This window comes from Gastrolobium bilobum, unplaced genomic scaffold (genome assembly GCF_033153095.1).
Source record: "Gastrolobium bilobum isolate Gb01-03AN ecotype WA unplaced genomic scaffold, APGP_CSIRO_Gbil_v1 utg73119, whole genome shotgun sequence".
Taxonomy (NCBI): Eukaryota; Viridiplantae; Streptophyta; class Magnoliopsida; order Fabales; family Fabaceae; genus Gastrolobium; species Gastrolobium bilobum.
The window spans coordinates 43,368-61,289 of record NW_026899299.1 but is presented as its reverse complement, the minus strand read 5'-3'; the positions used below and the strand labels follow the sequence as shown (position 1 = coordinate 61,289).

At 36.3% G+C, this 17,922-nt stretch overlaps 1 protein-coding gene and 2 non-coding genes across 3 annotated transcripts; 1 reads left to right on the top strand and 2 right to left on the bottom strand.

Annotated features, from left to right (window-relative positions):
* Window positions 1–401: 401 nt before the first annotated feature.
* On the bottom strand, window positions 402–8,025 carry LOC133289341 (nucleobase-ascorbate transporter 11-like). The gene is made up of 11 exons (XM_061487258.1): window positions 7,286–8,025; window positions 6,605–6,702; window positions 6,336–6,506; window positions 5,879–5,979; window positions 5,336–5,471; window positions 4,944–4,994; window positions 3,999–4,286; window positions 3,264–3,498; window positions 2,375–2,655; window positions 1,398–1,626; window positions 402–606 (listed from the first exon to the last, which is right to left on the bottom strand). Exons 1-10 carry the CDS (start codon window positions 8,004–8,006, stop codon window positions 1,405–1,407), a joined length of 2,304 nt encoding a protein of 767 aa, XP_061343242.1. The 5' UTR covers window positions 8,007–8,025; the 3' UTR covers window positions 402–606; window positions 1,398–1,404.
* A 6,414-nt stretch (window positions 8,026–14,439) lies between these two features.
* LOC133289345 (small nucleolar RNA R71) lies at window positions 14,440–14,545 on the top strand. The gene has a single exon (XR_009748480.1). It is a non-coding gene; the product is annotated as a small nucleolar RNA R71 (small nucleolar RNA).
* Window positions 14,546–16,930: 2,385 nt separating this feature from the next.
* On the bottom strand, window positions 16,931–17,037 carry LOC133289342 (small nucleolar RNA R71). The gene has a single exon (XR_009748478.1). It is a non-coding gene; the product is annotated as a small nucleolar RNA R71 (small nucleolar RNA).
* Between the last annotated feature and the right edge of the window lie 885 nt (window positions 17,038–17,922).

Genomic DNA, 17,922 nt, shown 5'->3' with positions numbered 1-17,922 from the left:
AGTACACAAGGCCAAAGTTTCAGGAAAATAAAAAAGAAATAACATTTCACTGTCATGAAACTTATATAGAAATAACACCAACCCCCTCAGTTCAGGAAAACAAAAGGGAAAGCAGATTAACTGCGGTTTATGACTTATTATTTTCATTCTCCGAAAAAAAAAAACTTATTATTTTCTTCTCTTTTTTTCCTTTGATGAACCAATCCATATCCTCAAATAAAACTCCTAGCGGGTCATTAGAGGGTTGAGTCTAAAGGCTACAACCATAAATATATCCTCCTTTTTTTTTATTCTTTTTTCTTTTTTCCAATCGTCAGTGATCAATTGCAACTCCAAATTTCAAGCTGAAACTACAAAAATGGACAATGAAGTGATTAAAAATTATAAATGTAGAAGTACAACATTTTTTTTTTCAGTTCAAAAATTGATGTATGTAAAAGCAGCCGTGTAATTTCACAATCATAATTAGTGGTAAACTATATGTCCTATTTGGTGTCGCTGTAATTATACCCATGTATATTGATCTTTATTCTTCATGAGCTGCAATATCATCTAATCTCCAAGGCTCCAAGCTATGACTTTCTGTTTTATCTTTTTCTCCCCAGGCTGGTCCCCACAAGACAGAAAAAATTAACAAGCAAAATCAGCAGAAAATGTTACCATGAGCCATGAATAAAACAAAGGCTTAAATATGTTTTGGTCCTTCAAATATACTAACTTTTAGTTTTAGTACTTATATTTGCGTTTTAGTTTGTTTTTCTTATTATTTAAAAATAAGTACTTTTGATCCAAGCCACTATCATATATAAATTCGTTAAATGATGATGGGTAACTTATCATTGAGTTGAGACTCCTTTTGACTTGTTAGTGCTTAATGGATTTATGATAATAGTTAGGACCAAAAGTGCTTAACTTTTAAAAAACCAAGGAAATAAATTAAAACTAAAATTTAGAGAGAATAAAACCAATTTTGGTATATTTATTTAGGGAAATGTTAGTTATGTAACAAGTAGGAAATTTTTTTTTCCTGCACTCACAAGTTTCATCGATAATAGTGTCTATTTCTTTCTATTTTTTTTTTTTTAAATTTGTGGATTCCATGAAAAGTTGTGTTTGTAGGAAATTAATTTTTCTTTCTATTACATAATTCTTACATTTTTCATTTGTTTATCGATTTTTTTTTCTTCTTTTAAAGAGAAATTTTTTTCTTCTACCAATAACTCATGACATAAGTGAGATTTATAAAATAGTGAAAAGAAAAATAAAATTAAAATGAGATATATTTATACCATGAGTCATTAATAGAAGAAAATTTTTCTCCTTTAAAAAGAAAAAATGATTGACCTTATTTATAAGGACCAAAAAGATATTTAAGCCTAATAGAAAACAGAGATCACCTAGTATTCAGACATCCAAACATTTTGCCCAACAGAAACAACGAGCGACTTTCCTTGGCAGAGAATATGGGGATGGCAGTGAGGGATTAGTTGCAAAGTCTTCAGCTCGGGACCATATATACACCCCTCGTTCTTGTTGACTTCCTGGGACAGTGTTGTCTAGTACGATTGCCACAAACAGTGTAACCACCATGTTTAAGGACATAAGAGCATTGATTGCAAAATCAAGCTGAAATATTTGGGTATGCTAGGTTAGTTCATCTTCTCTTTAAAAAAAATAAAAAAATTTGCAATTTTAAAATTACTTTCCATTAAACTTTGACTAATTAGTGTAAGGCAAGAGCAATCCTTATATACAGTGTAGGGATAAACAAATAAAAATGAACCAACCTGAACAATTGACCAATCTGAATCGCATTGAAAGAATCATATTTTTTTCAAACTGATCAAAGAATCGAATTATTTTCTTTGAACCGGTTTAAGAATTATTGAATCATTTTCTCGAAATTGGTTCAATTCTTGAATCAGACAACCTTACCGATTTGGTTCGCTTCGATTTTTAAACCGAACCATTTCCTCTCTTAGGAATATGAAAAAAAATTAAATTAACCAAACAAAACTGCGAACGAAACCATCGAACTACACCATATTTTTTCTAGCCAATTTAAGAACAGAACATTTTTTCCGAACCGGAACCATACACACCCCTAACACAACCTTATCCTAGAATTTGAAGCCATATCTTCCGGATCAAAGAAGTAATTTTTACCCCTGCTCTAGAGTTGCACTATTAGCCGCTAGCAGATTTAGCCGCTAGAGTTGCTTAAATCAGGAGAAATCAGCACAGATGTCATAAGCTTGTGAATTAATGAAACTTGATGATTGACAGATTCATATACAACTTATAAAAGCTGTTCCTTCTTATAGTTCTTAACTTTTATTGGAGGCAAGGGATGTTTAAAAAGAGAAGTGCTTACTTGTTCAAAGCCTGAATGGAATGGTCCACTAGATGCAGCACCATAAGGAACCAGATAAGCAGGCAGTATCAGGCTGGATTGAGGGTTGTATTGTTGAAAATAGAAAGGAATGGATAGACCAAGGAACAATGAAACGCCAACTATTGTTATGTTCCTAAAGCTTGCTGATTGACCATACTGTAAGGTTGACAAGCCCAATGCTGTAATAAGAGCCCATATGAAACACAGTACAGAAGCAGCCAAGGCTTGTGGAATTGAAGCAAGAAGAGCACCCACTTTTCCTACAAAATAAAGGGCATAGATAGATAGTACCACACTAGCATTTTATTGCATGAATTGGACAAGACTACAAGTTGACATGTTGTACAGAAAATATCCAAACTTCCTTCAGGTGAGGTATCTAAATAATTTTAAAACCATCAGGGATTCAGATTCTACTGAGATATAAAATCTGATATAACAGTCACAATCAGAGAACTAATTCTAATGCATCAAAAATTAATATATAGTAGAGGAATGAAAATATATATCTGTTTAATAATTTTGAATGACATTCTTAGAGATATATAAAACTATTAATGTAGCCTCATCCAACAGCTTAAGCTTTTGAGTTGAATTGGTTCTTTACATGGTATCAGAACTTTGGTGTCACGGACTCGATCCTCACCGCCCCCAACTTTTTTTTGAGAAATTTCTTAGCATAGGTAGGTGAATGTGTGCATTATCCACCCTTCAAACCTAATGGGTTCTTGTATGAGAAGGCGTGTTAGAGATATATACAACCAATAATGTAGCCTCACTCACCAACTTAAGTTTTTGGCTTGAATTAATTCTTTACACACATCAATTATGATTTATGTGATTATGTCACCAAGTTTTGTTGCTTTACCTATAAATGAGAATAGAATCAGGAAAGCTGCTCCAACTTCCACTACCCTCCGACTTGCCACCTTTGTTATGTCAATTGTGTGCACATTTTCTGTCAACGTTGTTGATCCAGTACCCGAACCCAAAAGACCAGCCAAGATACTACAGAAACCCTCCAATGCTATCGCTCTGCTCACAACCCCTGGAGTTGGAGGCCTCAAATTAACTCGCAAAGATGCAGTATGATAAGTTCCAACCTGGAAAACAAACATACCATTCACATAAGTTACAATTTTAGTTTCATGTCCTGTTCATGTTTGATCCTTGCTTTCAACATGAAAATTCATCTTGAGCTTTAAAACGGGGTTTGGGACCTTCATGATAGATAACCACCCCTTTGCAATTGTGACATAACATGCAATTTTTTAGATGCTAATCAGTGTCCAAAACTGTAACGGTCTTGACTAATCCGATTTTAGGTTTGAGTCTCACTATCCTCCTCAACAGTTGCGATTCTCAGGAATTGAACCCACCACCCTTTCGGCATCACATTGAGATGGTGCTTTGAGTTTTCCCAAACTCATTATAAAGTGAATAGTTATCTGTTTCTGTGTGTGGGTGTGGGTGTGCGCCACTTTATTGAATTTAAGGACAAAATATCGTTAATGTTTGTAATGGTTTTGCTTCCCCCTTTTGAATTTCTCAGTCTAAAGTAGATGATATTTTGCACTTGCAAGCATTTAAATAATGTACTTACTGAATCCACAGAGGCAACTAGAGACACTATGGCGATGATTATGCAAGTTCTAAAATGGAAAATAGGAAACCCCCACTGTAATGGGTAAGGAATTCTGAGCCATGCAGAAGTTGACAATGCATTGGATACATCAGTCCTGCAATGCCTCATTGTATCAGCATGCTTTCTGCATGCATCAGTAAGAATGTTTGAACTTGGGATATTGGGATTGCATCCTTTGTAGTTAAATGCTCCCCCTGCTGTTAAAAAAGATGCATATATCCAAACTATTGTAACACTCGAGGGAACCTGCAAATATTAAAAAGTTCGTCAACAGAATTTGTTAGTATATCCACATTTAATTAAGGAAAATTTACTTAGTACTCTCAACAACTATTTTATTTATCTCCTACACTTAATTACATGGAAAATAAGAGATAATCGAGAAATGTCTAAAAAAAAAAAAAAGAAATGTCTATCAGAGCGTGCATATATAATTTAATTTCTTCACAATAAATCAGGAGCTTTGCTTTAGAGTCCTGACTAATTTAAACTTTGAAGTGATATTTACTAAAGTCTTCAAGATTAGCTATCTAGAGAAACTGGCACCACAGATATCAACTGGTTTGAATGAACTCATGCTTGAGTAATTTTCTTTTCTTTCATCACAATGTGTAGGACTGTTGAAGTTTAGAAAGGATATCAGACGCATTGCACCCAGCAAATTATTAACAATATTACTTTTTTATGCGCAAGGTAACAGCATAACAAGCAATCTTGTTTATGTCATTGCGCAAGAAAAGTATAAGCATTCATGTCAGAAAAGAAGAATCATCTAAACTTCTAGCATGAAAGTGACTTGGTAAACGAGTGAGCACATAAAATTAGACATAATGAATATCATGTAACAAAAGAAAAAAAAAAAAAACAACTCAAACAAGTAACATCTTAATTTAAGGTACTTACAGCATAAATCCGAAACATGTGGTGTCCAAATATAGATATTCCTCGAAGATGCTTGAAATAAAAAAAAGAAGAAATAACAATATGAGTTTTGAAATGTTATGAACCAACTGTCCTAAAAACTTAAGTTGTTAGGTAAAAATATATTAATAATTTTATCTGCTTCAAATAAGAAAAGGAAGAAACATTTAAAAAAGAAAAAGAAAAAGAAAAGGAAGAAATATAGAGAAGTACTGAAATCACTTAGTAAAAGGTCTAATGTCCATGGCTTGTGTAAAAGAGACAGCCACAAACAGCCTTTTGAGCATGACAAGAAGCAATTTTGCAACCACATGAAAGAATTTTCAAATACCAGATATATCAGTGCTGCTTGAAATGCTTGGGTCAGGACTCACCAGTGTGAATATTAGAACCAATGCTATCAGTGGAATGCTAATTTCCAAGCAAGTGCCAGCTTGTGGAAGGCCATAGCTGAAGAATGCTAAACCTATAGCAGCAACAGTTGGAGCCACCACAGTTGGGTTGATTACCCTATAACAAATTGTTGTCAAATTGCAAAGAATTACGTTAGACTTGAGTCTTAATAACTTTCTTTTGATAAAAATTTAGTAGCTATTATGTTCACTTCATTCACCAATATAAAATCCCATCAAAATATGTGCTTTAAATTGCACATAAAAGGCCTATTCTGTTCCAATTTTGTTGTTTTCTGAATGAGTAAATCATGTTAATTTTTCTAAGAGCCATGTCAGAGACAATGAATTAACACGGAAATGGATGCATACACATTTTTATTTAACAAGATATCAGATTAGCAAACTAACAAAATAAATAAACGTATTAAAATCAACATGAAGAGATGAAACACATTTCTTTCCCACCAGAAATTTATTAAGCTCGGGTGAACCCAAGAAAGATCACATTCAGCTTCTTGTTACCTGAGAAGAAGAGACATTAAACCACTAAATCCCAGGATACATTGGAGTATTGAACCAATTATTATAGCTCCTTGGAGTTCCCTCATCATGTGCCTAAATTTCTGCAGTTATAAGCAGGCATTGATATCAAAACATGGAATAATTACCAACTAGAAGAAGAAAAGCCAAAGTTACATGTGACCTGTGAACAACAATATCTTTCACTGGGTTGAAACAAAAACAAACAAAGAACTCTGATAGCAGATGCATCAAAGCAGAAAGAAAGGGAAAGGAAAAATTATGCTGGTGATTCAAATATTAAGTTTAAGCACAGGTATCATGCGAGTTAACAAATCCTAACATTTGTTTTCCAGGAAGTAGTATTTTGAAATGCAGATAGTGTACCGGGATTTAGATTACTTGATGTAATTATACAAGCCTGAAAGAGCTTAACATCTTCTGTTTTCAGTGAACTTACATGTTCTGTAAGATTTCGAAATTCTTCAGCATTTATGATAACCAATACTGGTGCCAAATACACAAATGAGCTCCCTTGAACTAAAGGTAGACGGGTACCAAAGTAGGAATGCAGTATTGTTGTGATGCCAGAAAGAAACAGCATTGTAGAAACTACGTTAGCAGTATCCTTCTGTAATCATTGATGGAAAAGTGAATTCATATGAATATGGAAAACTATTCCTAGAGCATAATAAGAGCATCAACCATTACATAACAGTATACGCTTACATCTGTTCCACCCATGGCTGGTACCATGATTAATGGGATTAATACTAGCGAGCCAATCAATGATAGGTAGTGCTGCAGGCCGTAATAGATAAGAGGTACTGCAGTTGAAGACACTAAGATGTAAGTCAAAAAGAATTGATAAATTTTAACAGAGAACAGGATTTAGCTAATTAAACTTTCTATTTATGAGATAGTATCATAGTAATTAGTTAAGACAATGATTTGTTAGGAAAAGTGGGAGGGAAAGGCTCTCAAAGCCCTATATCAAACAACATGATAAATGGCCAGAATGAGTTCTGCGTTAACTTGTTGAATAGTACTCAAACCAGGCCAGTTATAGGGCATCCTTGGTATAGGCATACTCATAATGTGTGGATTTAAACATGAGGAACAATCTCCAGCTTATAATTGAACAGACTTATGGGCTTGTGAACACCCAAACACACAGAACTTAGCTACATTACCACATATGAGAAAGTAACATTGCTGAAACAATAATATTAGGCAGTTCAAAGATTATATGATAAATGAAACTGATTAGAGTACAATGAATATATAGACATAAGACTAGGACATAAGGGTAACCAGACTATTTTCAGAACTGTCCAAAATGAGCATTCTAACTTAGATGCTGATAAGAACCATGCAATGTGAGAAACAGAAAAATGAAATTAAACTAACCAAGACCCGGATTTTCTCTAAGCCCGTACTTCAATTCAGATGGTGCCTGCCACCCTCTATCAGCAGGTTCCTCCCCCTCCGGATACAAATTCACCTTAACATCTTCTTCACCTACACCTTGATCCTCGTTCTTTTGTTCGGGAAGAGGAGCAACAGCGGGGACTCCATGGCCATTGTTATCACGATTCAAAGTCACAATTCCATTAGCATCACCATTCCCTCTTAACCCAATTTTCTTGTCATCATTAGCAACCAAGGCCAAAACAGGCTCATCCCTATTTTTCTTCCTCTGTTTTTGGTTCCCTACTCTACCATTCCACGCATCCTTTGATCTCAAAACTGTGTCCTTCTCACTCCTCATGGCTCCATGCTTCAACACAGAAACTGGTTCAATCTCATTGTCCTTATTGGGCCTCGCCAGCCCCAGGATTGGATCGATCTCTATCTTGGGAGAGGACCCTCCATCTCTCTGATCATCAACACTCTTCTCTACATCAAACCCAACACTATCAAACTTTTCACTGGCACTAGTCCCAGCTTCCCCAGAGTTATCAGACACAAAACCAGTTCTCTTTGCCCATGACCTCAACTCTTTAGGATTGTGCTCACTTCTTGGCACAAATGGCTCAACTATGGCAGCATTAGGATCATGTCTCTTGCCACTGCCACCCCTCATAGCCTTGCCCCTGTCTAAAGATTCTGAGATAGACCCATTTTCCATTGAAGCGTTTTCTTTCACTTTTTTTTCTTTAAAATATAACACTGATAATCCAAACAAATTCAACCCAATATAGAGCAAAGAACAAAGATGAAAAATTTGCAACGAGAAGGAACCAGAGGCTTCACATTAAAGCAAGGAAAGAGAGAGAGAGAGAGAGAGAGAGAGAGAGAGAGAGAGAGAGAGAGAGAGAGAGAGTAGAAGCAAAGCTACAGTGGAATAAGAAAATGGTGAAAATACAAGAAAGAAACTATTACAATGTGATTTTGCGTAGAGATTGATGATGAGTGTTGAAGGAGCTACAATATTATTAATTTGATTTACAATCAGTTTAAGATTTGATTTGTATATTTCCAACATTAGATATTGCAATTTTCTGTTCCTATAATTAATGAATATAATTTTCATATAAATAAAATATAGGGAATCAGTTAAGCAATTCACAAATTCCGCTCAACAGAGAGTGAACTCTGACTCGAGACATATCTTCATTTCAACTCATTGTAGCTGGTAAGTTGCTATCACTTTGAAAGTGAGTGACTTTAATTACTGAAACATCTGAGTCTTTGCTTCAAATTGAAAGTTTCTTATTCTGATTCTCTGTAGAATTTCAGGGAGACTCACCGAGCGAAGTGGAGTGGTTGAATTGCTTTGTCACATGATAACAATGATGATTACATGGTGGAAAATACAGAATTTGACAGGTCCCAATCCAATAGCATTGTTATTAGAGTATAATACTATTATAAAGTAATTTTGATCATAAAATGTAAGATGTGTCAATTTTTGGTTAAAATTTAAATAGGTTTGTCTATTCTCATTTTGTAGGAGAGAGCATATCTTATGCTAAGACACAAAATGATGGGACTCACCACTAAAAAAAAGAAAAGAAAATAGCAGCACACTTATCGAAGTGTCTATAGCATAAGATAGTAGCCTCCTACAACATGAGACTACTATTTCCCAATTTAAATTATATCGCTATTTTAAGAGTATGTAGCAGTCAGTTTTTACATTAAGCACATCATATTGAATCGGAATGCGTATCGTGTATAGTTTGATTTATTTTTTGTGTCACTTGTCGTGAATCCTAAGATAGAATCATAAATCAAAATAAATTAAAAATATATATTAAAATATTATTTAATTATTTCCTTTATTAATACTGATTTTTCATATTGATTATTTTTTTTATACAAGAAAATGAAACAGCAAAACAAAAAAAAAAACAAAAAAAAATAAAAACAAACCAACGAAATCAGAGAAGCAGAAAAAAATTTGCAACACTATGTTCTAAGACTAGGGATGGCAAAGAGGGCTGCCCGCCCGTGCCCGCCATAATCCCGCCAAAAAGCGGGTTGGTCCGCCCCGCCCCGCCTGTGAAAGTGGGCAAGAAAACTCTAACCGCCAAGCCCCGTTTGGGCGGTCGAGGCGGGCTGCCCGCCAAGCCCGTCAGATTTTACACTAAACAAAGAAAAAAAAATTAAAAAATTCAGCACGGGCGGGCTTGGCAGGGTGGGGCAGGCCGGCCCGGTGGGCTGAGCCCGTTTTGCCATCCCTATCTAAGACAAGTTTGTTAACATTACATATGGTTGATGCTTCCCGGCAAGTATACCGATCGCACAAGTAATATAGAAAGTAAGTAGAATATCGTCTCCACAGGGATTGTGATCGTATATCAATTAATTGTTCCTTTGAAGAATTGAAGAGTTCAAATGGTTTGTGACAATTATTGTCGATTTGTGTAAAAGTGAGAACTAAAAATAAAGACTTGTTTTTGTAATTTTATTTATAAGAAGTAGAACAAATAACTAAGAATTGATTTTTGTAAATGTGAGAAAAGCATTGTAGCTAGAGCGCACTCACCATATGATCCCCACTTATTACTTTGGATTGATTTAAAAATATTTATTTATATAAATACTCAGATAATTATCATCTAGAATTAATTAGTCAAATTCAAATCCCTTGGCAATTTAACCCTTTAATCTCAATTGGAATCCTAATCCCTTAGTAACCCCTCATGAGATTTAAGCAATGAACACGATAATTCAAGCAACTGCAATTAAATATACATCTATTCCTAGCATGCATACTAATTGTTATCTTACCCCCTTTCAAGATGAAAACCCCAATATTCCTATCTAGGGTTCTAACCCTCAAACTATCTTCAACTACTAGATTGATCAATTCCAATAAAGAAGATATAATTACGCACAAGGTAAAGATAAAGACAATTTATATAAATGAGCAATTATAAATCAATCCGTCGTAACAAGGGTTCACATAAGGTTTGTGACCCTAACTATAATAAAGAAAAAACTAGCCAAACATAATCATGGCTAAAAATCCAATATTCATAAAAACATAAAGTAAAAGAGAAAGAAGAAGAAGAAGAACAAGAATTTCTCTCCGGAGCTCTCCTTCTGACGCACGACGGTCTCCTTAGGTCCCGAATACCTAATTCTGTGCTGAGCATCCTTTTTATAGTCCCCCTTTTCATCTTCCAAAACTGCCCTTTTAAAAAGCACGAGCTGTGATTTTTGCAAACTGGCGCTCTCAGCGTCAGATCCACGCCAAGAGCGTGGCTGCCTCTGAATCTTCACGCCATCAGCGTGAGTTCCACGCTATCAGCGTGGGAGAAAGAATGGTTTCACGCCATCAACGTGAACTCCACGCTATGAGCGTGGGAGTCTCTGGTTCTTCACGCCATCAGCATGAAATCCACGCTATGAGCGTGGATCTTCATTTTGGCAAGTCTCCATTTGGCTCCAGTTTTGTCTTCTTTTCCTACAAAATTAGAAGGAAATCAGCTGCACAATCTTTGATTGAGATTTATCAAATTAATAGTAATTCTAGCCCTTTTTCTCCAAGATTAATCAAGATTTCTTTCTCATTTTGGCTAAAAATCATACATATGCTAGAGGCATATCAAATCATTCCCAGATTTAAACGTTGCTGTCCCCAGCAATGTACAAGACTCAATCCAAGACATATTCAATTAATCCAACATAACAATCCATAGACACTCTCAGACACAATATGCCATGCATGCCTGACCCAATATCATAAACTCCCAACAATGTCATCAGCTTCTTTAAAGATACAAGTCTACATTGATTACCCCTCACACAGATAAATAATGTCCACTCAACACTCAGTGTTTAAGGGTATCATTAGCACTCAACCAATCACAGCTATAACACTACCATAGGCTTGATCATATTCTAAAAAATTCTTAAAAATGAAGAATCAAACACATGCATCAATTGATCCAAAGGACTTCACAGGTTGTAACTTGGCCGGGTTATAGGGTAGGAATATATGGACGTAGCTCAAACAACAATGAGATTGAAAAACTGATATTATTTCACTTTAACACATTCAACTCAATGGTTTTGCTCCACTAACATTCCCACAGAATTTCGAGAATTAATTCCTTCCAAACACCTTTTATGCACATTCACCCTTTTTTTCCCCTATTTTTTAAGGGCACAGATGAAATTTACATCCCCTAATTACTTGACCTTTGTAGAGCTTACCTCAATTTCTTTGTTTTATTTTCAACACATCAGTAATTCAATCTCAATCAAGGTAAGTCACATGGATATAGGCTAAGCCATCAATTAGGCACAGGTCATTTATCAACAAAATTAAGTTCAGGCTCAAGGGGCTAGCAATGGAAAATTTTCATACAGGTGGATTATTTTGGCCAATAGCTAACAAGAACAAAATGCCTTTATCACTTCAACCAATGCATGCATAATAGAGAAACAGATCAAGTTCTAGAGTGTTACAACAGTGAGATCTCTCAACAAGAAAATTCAGTGTTTAAGCTCAAACCTCACAGCTATGGTATCAATATAGACTCAAGAAAATTAACTTCAGACATTATCAGAATTTCACAACATCAGTTCAGGCAAACGAGCAATCATGTAATCCAATTGTATTTATGCAATGTCCTGCCAGAAAGTCATACAACATGCTTCCAAGAATTCAGTCAAGCACATTAACTAGATAAGCACATTTAAACTTGAGAATTACTTGAAAAACAGATCATTTTTTTTTTAAATCAAGGGCACACAAAATACTACAAAAATAACTAAGAAAATTAAAAGAGTTAGAATATCTCCCATGATAGAAGAATTTCAGCAGTTCTAAGATGCAAGCCTACCATTCCCAGATTTAGAGAATTGATGTCCTCAGCAATAATTAAACCACAAGAAAGAAGAAAAACCTGCACAATGGAACAAACAGTGGCATATAGGATAAACTATAATGCGCACGCTAAAACATCAGAGAAAGATATACTAACACAAAGTAACTAAAAATACGAAACAGAAAAATAAACTAATATACAAAATCTCCGTCAGCAAGAAGATATAATCAACCCTCCATGTCATCTCCTTCAGCAGCGTGGGATGACTCAGCAAATGGAGGGTCCGGTGGTATTGGATGCTTTGGTGTATGAGACCACAATTCCCAGATTTGTTCCAAACCATGAAGCCATGTTAAGAACTCTTTGAAGAATTGATTTTTCTGAGAGATAGAGTCTCAGTGTCTCTTGTCAAACTTCGGCTCTCGGTGTCTCTTCCAACTCGTATCAAAGAGTTTCACCACTTCTTTTCTCATTGCCTTCTTCTTTGTAGGATTACCCCTCTTTTGAGGCATCCTCACCTCTTTGACATCATCTTTTAGAGTTTGAGGAAGCTCTTTCAATTCCACTTTTGAGGTACTATCTTCTTTGCAATCATCTGCTTTTTCAGGAACCTCAACCGCTACATTTTTTCTTTCCTTAAGACTTCAAGACTAAAACAATCGTCTTTGTGAGAAGACTGTTTTAGAGAATCAAAGACGTGGATAGTAACGGTCTCATCATTCATTCTTAGCTCGAGCTTCCCGTTTTCAACATCAATCAGTGCACGAGATGTAGCTAAGAAAAGTCTACCCAGTAAAAGAGGCATCTCAACTCCCCCTTCCATGTCCAGCACCACAAAATCAGCAGGGAAGATGAACTTGTCCACCTTCACAAGAACATCTTCAATAATACCACTAGGCTTCCTCACAGACTTATCAGCAAGTTTAGAGAAACCATAGTGGGTTTTAACTCAGTAATTCCCAGAGATTTGCAAACAGATAACGACATCAGATTAATACTTGCCCCAAGATCACACATTGCTCTGCCAACATCAGTATTACCAATTGTAATGCGAATATTGAAGCTCCCTGGATCACTGAGTTTGGATGGAAACTTCTTCTGTATGATGGCACTACACTCCTCAGTGAGTTTTACTGTCTGGCATTCCTGAAGCTTATGTTTTTACGATAACAAGTCCTTCATGAACTTGGCATAATTTGGCATGTTAGCCAAAGCTTCAGCAAAAGGTATGTTTATATGCAATTTCTTGAAGATATCAAGAAATCTTGCATATTGCTGCTTTTGAGCATCTTTCTTGAATCGTTCTGGATAGGGTGCCATGGCTCTCACATACTCAGGATTCAACTCAAATTTCTTCTTTTCAGCAAAAATAGGTGGCTCTTTAACAATTTCCTTTTCAGCATTAGAAGGAATTACCACTTCTTTTTTTGGCTCCTTAACCTCCGTAAGCTTCTCATCAGCTCCCACATTTTTGCTCGCTTTTCTGGTGCTGCTACCACTTTACCACTTCTAGTTGTGACAGCCATACAATCCTCCTTGGGATTAGTAACTGTATTGCTAGGGAAGGTACTGGAGTTCTGTCAGCCATTTGTTTGGCCAGTTGACCAATTTGATTCTCCAAGTTTCTAATAGAAGCCTGTGTATTCTTGGTATTTGCCCGAGTTTCTTCCATAAAAGCATTAGAATGTTCTGGCCATTTGTCCCACTAGCTTCTCCAAATCAGAAGGTTCCTTAGCTGGAATTGGTGGAGGCTGCAAATAATTATTAGACTTGAAATCAAGTCCAGTTCCTTGTACTCTCCTCTGAAAATTATTGCCTCCAGAAGGATAATTCTGAGTCCTCAGAATGTTGTGTGGCTGAGGTCTCTGATCATACCAAACGCCATTAACATGCACTTGTTGAGGAGGATCATAAGACAACAAAGTAGGACATTCATTAGATTCATGATTGTTCTAGCAGTATTCACACACAATGGCAGCAGCTTTAGTCTGAACACCTGCAAGCTGCATCTTGTCAAGCCTTGATGTCAAGTTTGCTACTTGCTCAGATAACAAACTATTTTCAGCTAGCACAACATCATTACCTTCTAGTTGAAGGATACCTCTTTTAGGCTTTGCTGACAACCCTTGGTTTTCGTTGGCAGCCATCCTCTCAATCAGCTCAAGAATCTCGTTTGCTCTCAGAGTTTTAATAGTGCCTCCTGTTGCACCATTCAACACCATCCGAACCTCAGGTTTTCAACCATTGAAGAAGATTCTAACCTGATTACCAGCAGTCAGGTTATACTGAGGACACCTTCTCATCAAATCCTTGAACCGGTTCCATGCTTCACACATTGATTCACCCTCAGATTGAGTGAAATTGGTGATATCATTCACCATCTGGTTGTACTTCTCCATCGAGAAGAACTGAGCAAAGAACTTCTGTGATAAATCATCCCAGGTTGGAATGCTTGCAGCAGGCTGTCGTTCCAACCAACTAAGAGCCTTTCCCTTAAGAGCGAATGTGAACAGCCTCAATCGGATTGCATCGTTAGACACCTGGGGATGTTTGGTGGAGTCACAGATCATCCAGAATATGTCAATAAGATATAACGATCTTCACTATTCTTTCCTCCAAACTAAGCTCTCTCCTCCAACAGAGCGCTAAAACGCCCTGACAACATCAATTTCCCTTCGAAAAGCACGTTTTAACGTGCAATAGCACACCAAAACTCCCAGAGGCAGACATCAATACACATCAAGCACGTTTTAGCGCGCAAACAGCACGCTAAAACGTCCATACACGGTCAAAGCAACTCCAGGAAAAGATTTGATCAAGATATGCAGCAGGATTCTATAAGATACAAGGAAGAAACACATCAACCTTGACTAAGATAAGATATAATTCCAATAAGAAGATGTGATGGAAGATCACAACAAGATTTAAAAGCTCAAAATCTTCAACCAATCTCCAAGATATCAAATGCAAAAAGGAAACAAAGATGATATCAACCACAAATCTGATATGGATTCATTGGAGATTTAATGAAGAATACAACCCCAAAAAGCTATAAATAAAGAGCTTGGGGTCAAGACCAAGACACCAATTCAGAAACATACTCATCCAGACACCAAGACTGAAGGAGGAATCCTGTTGCGAAGCGCTGGAACACTGAGGAACCAAGTCAACATCACACCAATGGAGGCTTGGGGTTCTCTTTTCTTTATTATTTCTTTTCAATTCAGTATGCTAGAGTAGTCTTTTATGTAGTTAAGGGTAGATGGAACCCAATTGAACCATTATGTTTATGAATTAAATTGTCTATGAATCCTGTTCTTTTTATAATTGAATAAATTATCCGTCTTTAATGCTTTCTATGAGTTTGTTCCTTATAGAATGATTTTGGGGAATTGTATGACAATAAGGATGTTGGTGCATGAACCTTGACTTGATAATTTATCATAATCCTTGTGATCTAGGAATAGGAATAGGAATAGACATAGGGTAATTATGCAATCTTGTAATTCTTGATCTTAATGCATGTTTTCTTGGGGAATAATCGGGGAACTAGAGTTCTTTCAAGATTACATAGATTTATGGTAACAAGGAATTGAGCCGTAATTAACTCAGATAGAATTGATTGGTAATATATTAAGAAATAGATTCTTGACTTTTTAATTCATAACATATTGAGGATATTGGGGGAAGTCGAAACCTTAACTATGCTTGTTTTAAATCTTAATCAAAATTCTCTACGCTTGGGCGATTCTTGATCTTAATTCTGAATTTCATAATTGCATGATTCTACTTGTTTTTACTTTTAAGTTCTTTGAACCACAATTCTCTTCATCTAAATTCTCTCAAGCCAAACCTTTGATTGTCCAACTAAAACTCAATTAGCGAACTAGTGCTTGAAATTCTGATCCTCGTGGGAACGATCTCGTACTCTGTACACTTTATTACTTTCACGATCGGTGCACTTGCCGAGTCGCTATCAAATTTTTGGCGCCGTTGCCGGGGATCGAATTCTTCAACATTAGAAGTAACTAATTAACTTTTAGATTGGACGTTTTAATTTTCTGCACTTTATACATTCTTCAAAAATATTTTTCTGCATTAAAATTCTGCATCAATTTTCTGCATATTTATTTTTCTGCATTCTTTGTTTGTTTATTTTATTATTATTTTTTGTTTTCTATTTTGTTTTTTTTCATTTTTCTGCACATCTTTTCAATCTTAGTTTATGCGAGGTACTCTTAACCCGCGAATCTTGTAGTTTGATCCTGAGATAGAAAAGACAGAAATAAAACTTAGGAAAGACGCAAAAGCAAAGAAAGTGAAAGAAACAAAGGCATCAACTTCGACGGAACCAAAAGAGGAACCTAAGGAGGAACCAATGGCTGGAAATAATCAACTCGCTCCAAGGACGTTGGGGGATTACATGACCCCAGCTCGAGTCCCACAGACGGCAAGCATTGTTAGACCAAACATAGAGGCTAACAACTTTGAACTGAAGCCGGCACTGCTGCAACTGATTCAAAAAGAACAGTTCGCTGGAGGTAGCACAGAGAACCCTTATAGTCATCTCGATAACTTCTTACTTTACTGTGATACATTAAAAGTAAATGGAGTTCCTCGTGATGCTATCTTGCTTAGGCTATTTCCCTGCTCACTGAAGGATGAAGCAAGAGATTGGCTGCAGTCTCTACCTGAAGGAAGTATAACCAATTGGGATGACTTAACAAGAAAATTCTTGGCTAGATTTTTCTCATCTTCAAAGATAGCAAGGCTCAAGGAGGTGATCACAGCTTTTGAACAAAAAGAAAGCGAATCTTTGTACGAGGCCTGGGAACGATTCAAAGGAACACTTAGGAAGTGTCCTCAACATGGAATTGAAGCATGGGAGAAGGCAAGAATCTTTTTTCAAGGGACGACATCCAGCACAAGAACACTGGTGAATGCTGCTGCAAAAGGATCCCTGAAAACAAAAACTGCAGAGGAAGCGCTGGAATTACTAGAATCTCTAGCTTCTTAGGAATTTGACAATGCCCCTACCCCAGTTGCACAAAAGAGAGTAGGAATTATGAAGTTTGACGGCTATGAAGCACTCTTAGGCCAAAATGAACAAATGCTACAAATGCACAAGAAACAACAAGAACAATTAGATGCCCTTAATAAAAAATTTAATCTTTCTCAAGTTTCTTTTGTTTCTAATTCTAATATTAAATGTGGTATTTGTGAAGAGGCTCATGCAACTAAGGATTGTGAATACATAAGAGCAGCGGAAAAGCCACCAGCAGAGGTCAATGGACTCTGGTATGATCAGAAGAATCAGAATCAACATCCAGGGTTGAATCACAAATCCAACCATCAGCTCAATCTCCCCTTCCAGTGCAACAACATACCCCACAACAAAGTAACACTTCTGAGTGGGAGAAAGCTTTTTCACAACTATGCAAGACCACTTCTGATTATATTCAAGGTGCAAATGCTTTCAGAGAGGACACATCTGTTTTCATGCAAGAGACTAGATCAGCACACCGGAATCAAGAAGCTTCCATAAGAAATCTGGAAATTCAAATTGGCCAGTTGTCAAAGCAATTTTCTGAGAGAGCTCCAGGTACTTTTCCAAGCAATACAGTTGTCAATCCAAGTAATACTAGGAGTGGGATAGTGATTCAGCCTATAGAGGAGCAGCCCGAAGAAAAGAAGAAGGATGGAGAAGCATCAGATGAAGAAAAGAAGGAAGAAAAGGAAAATGATACAATTGAAGTTGAC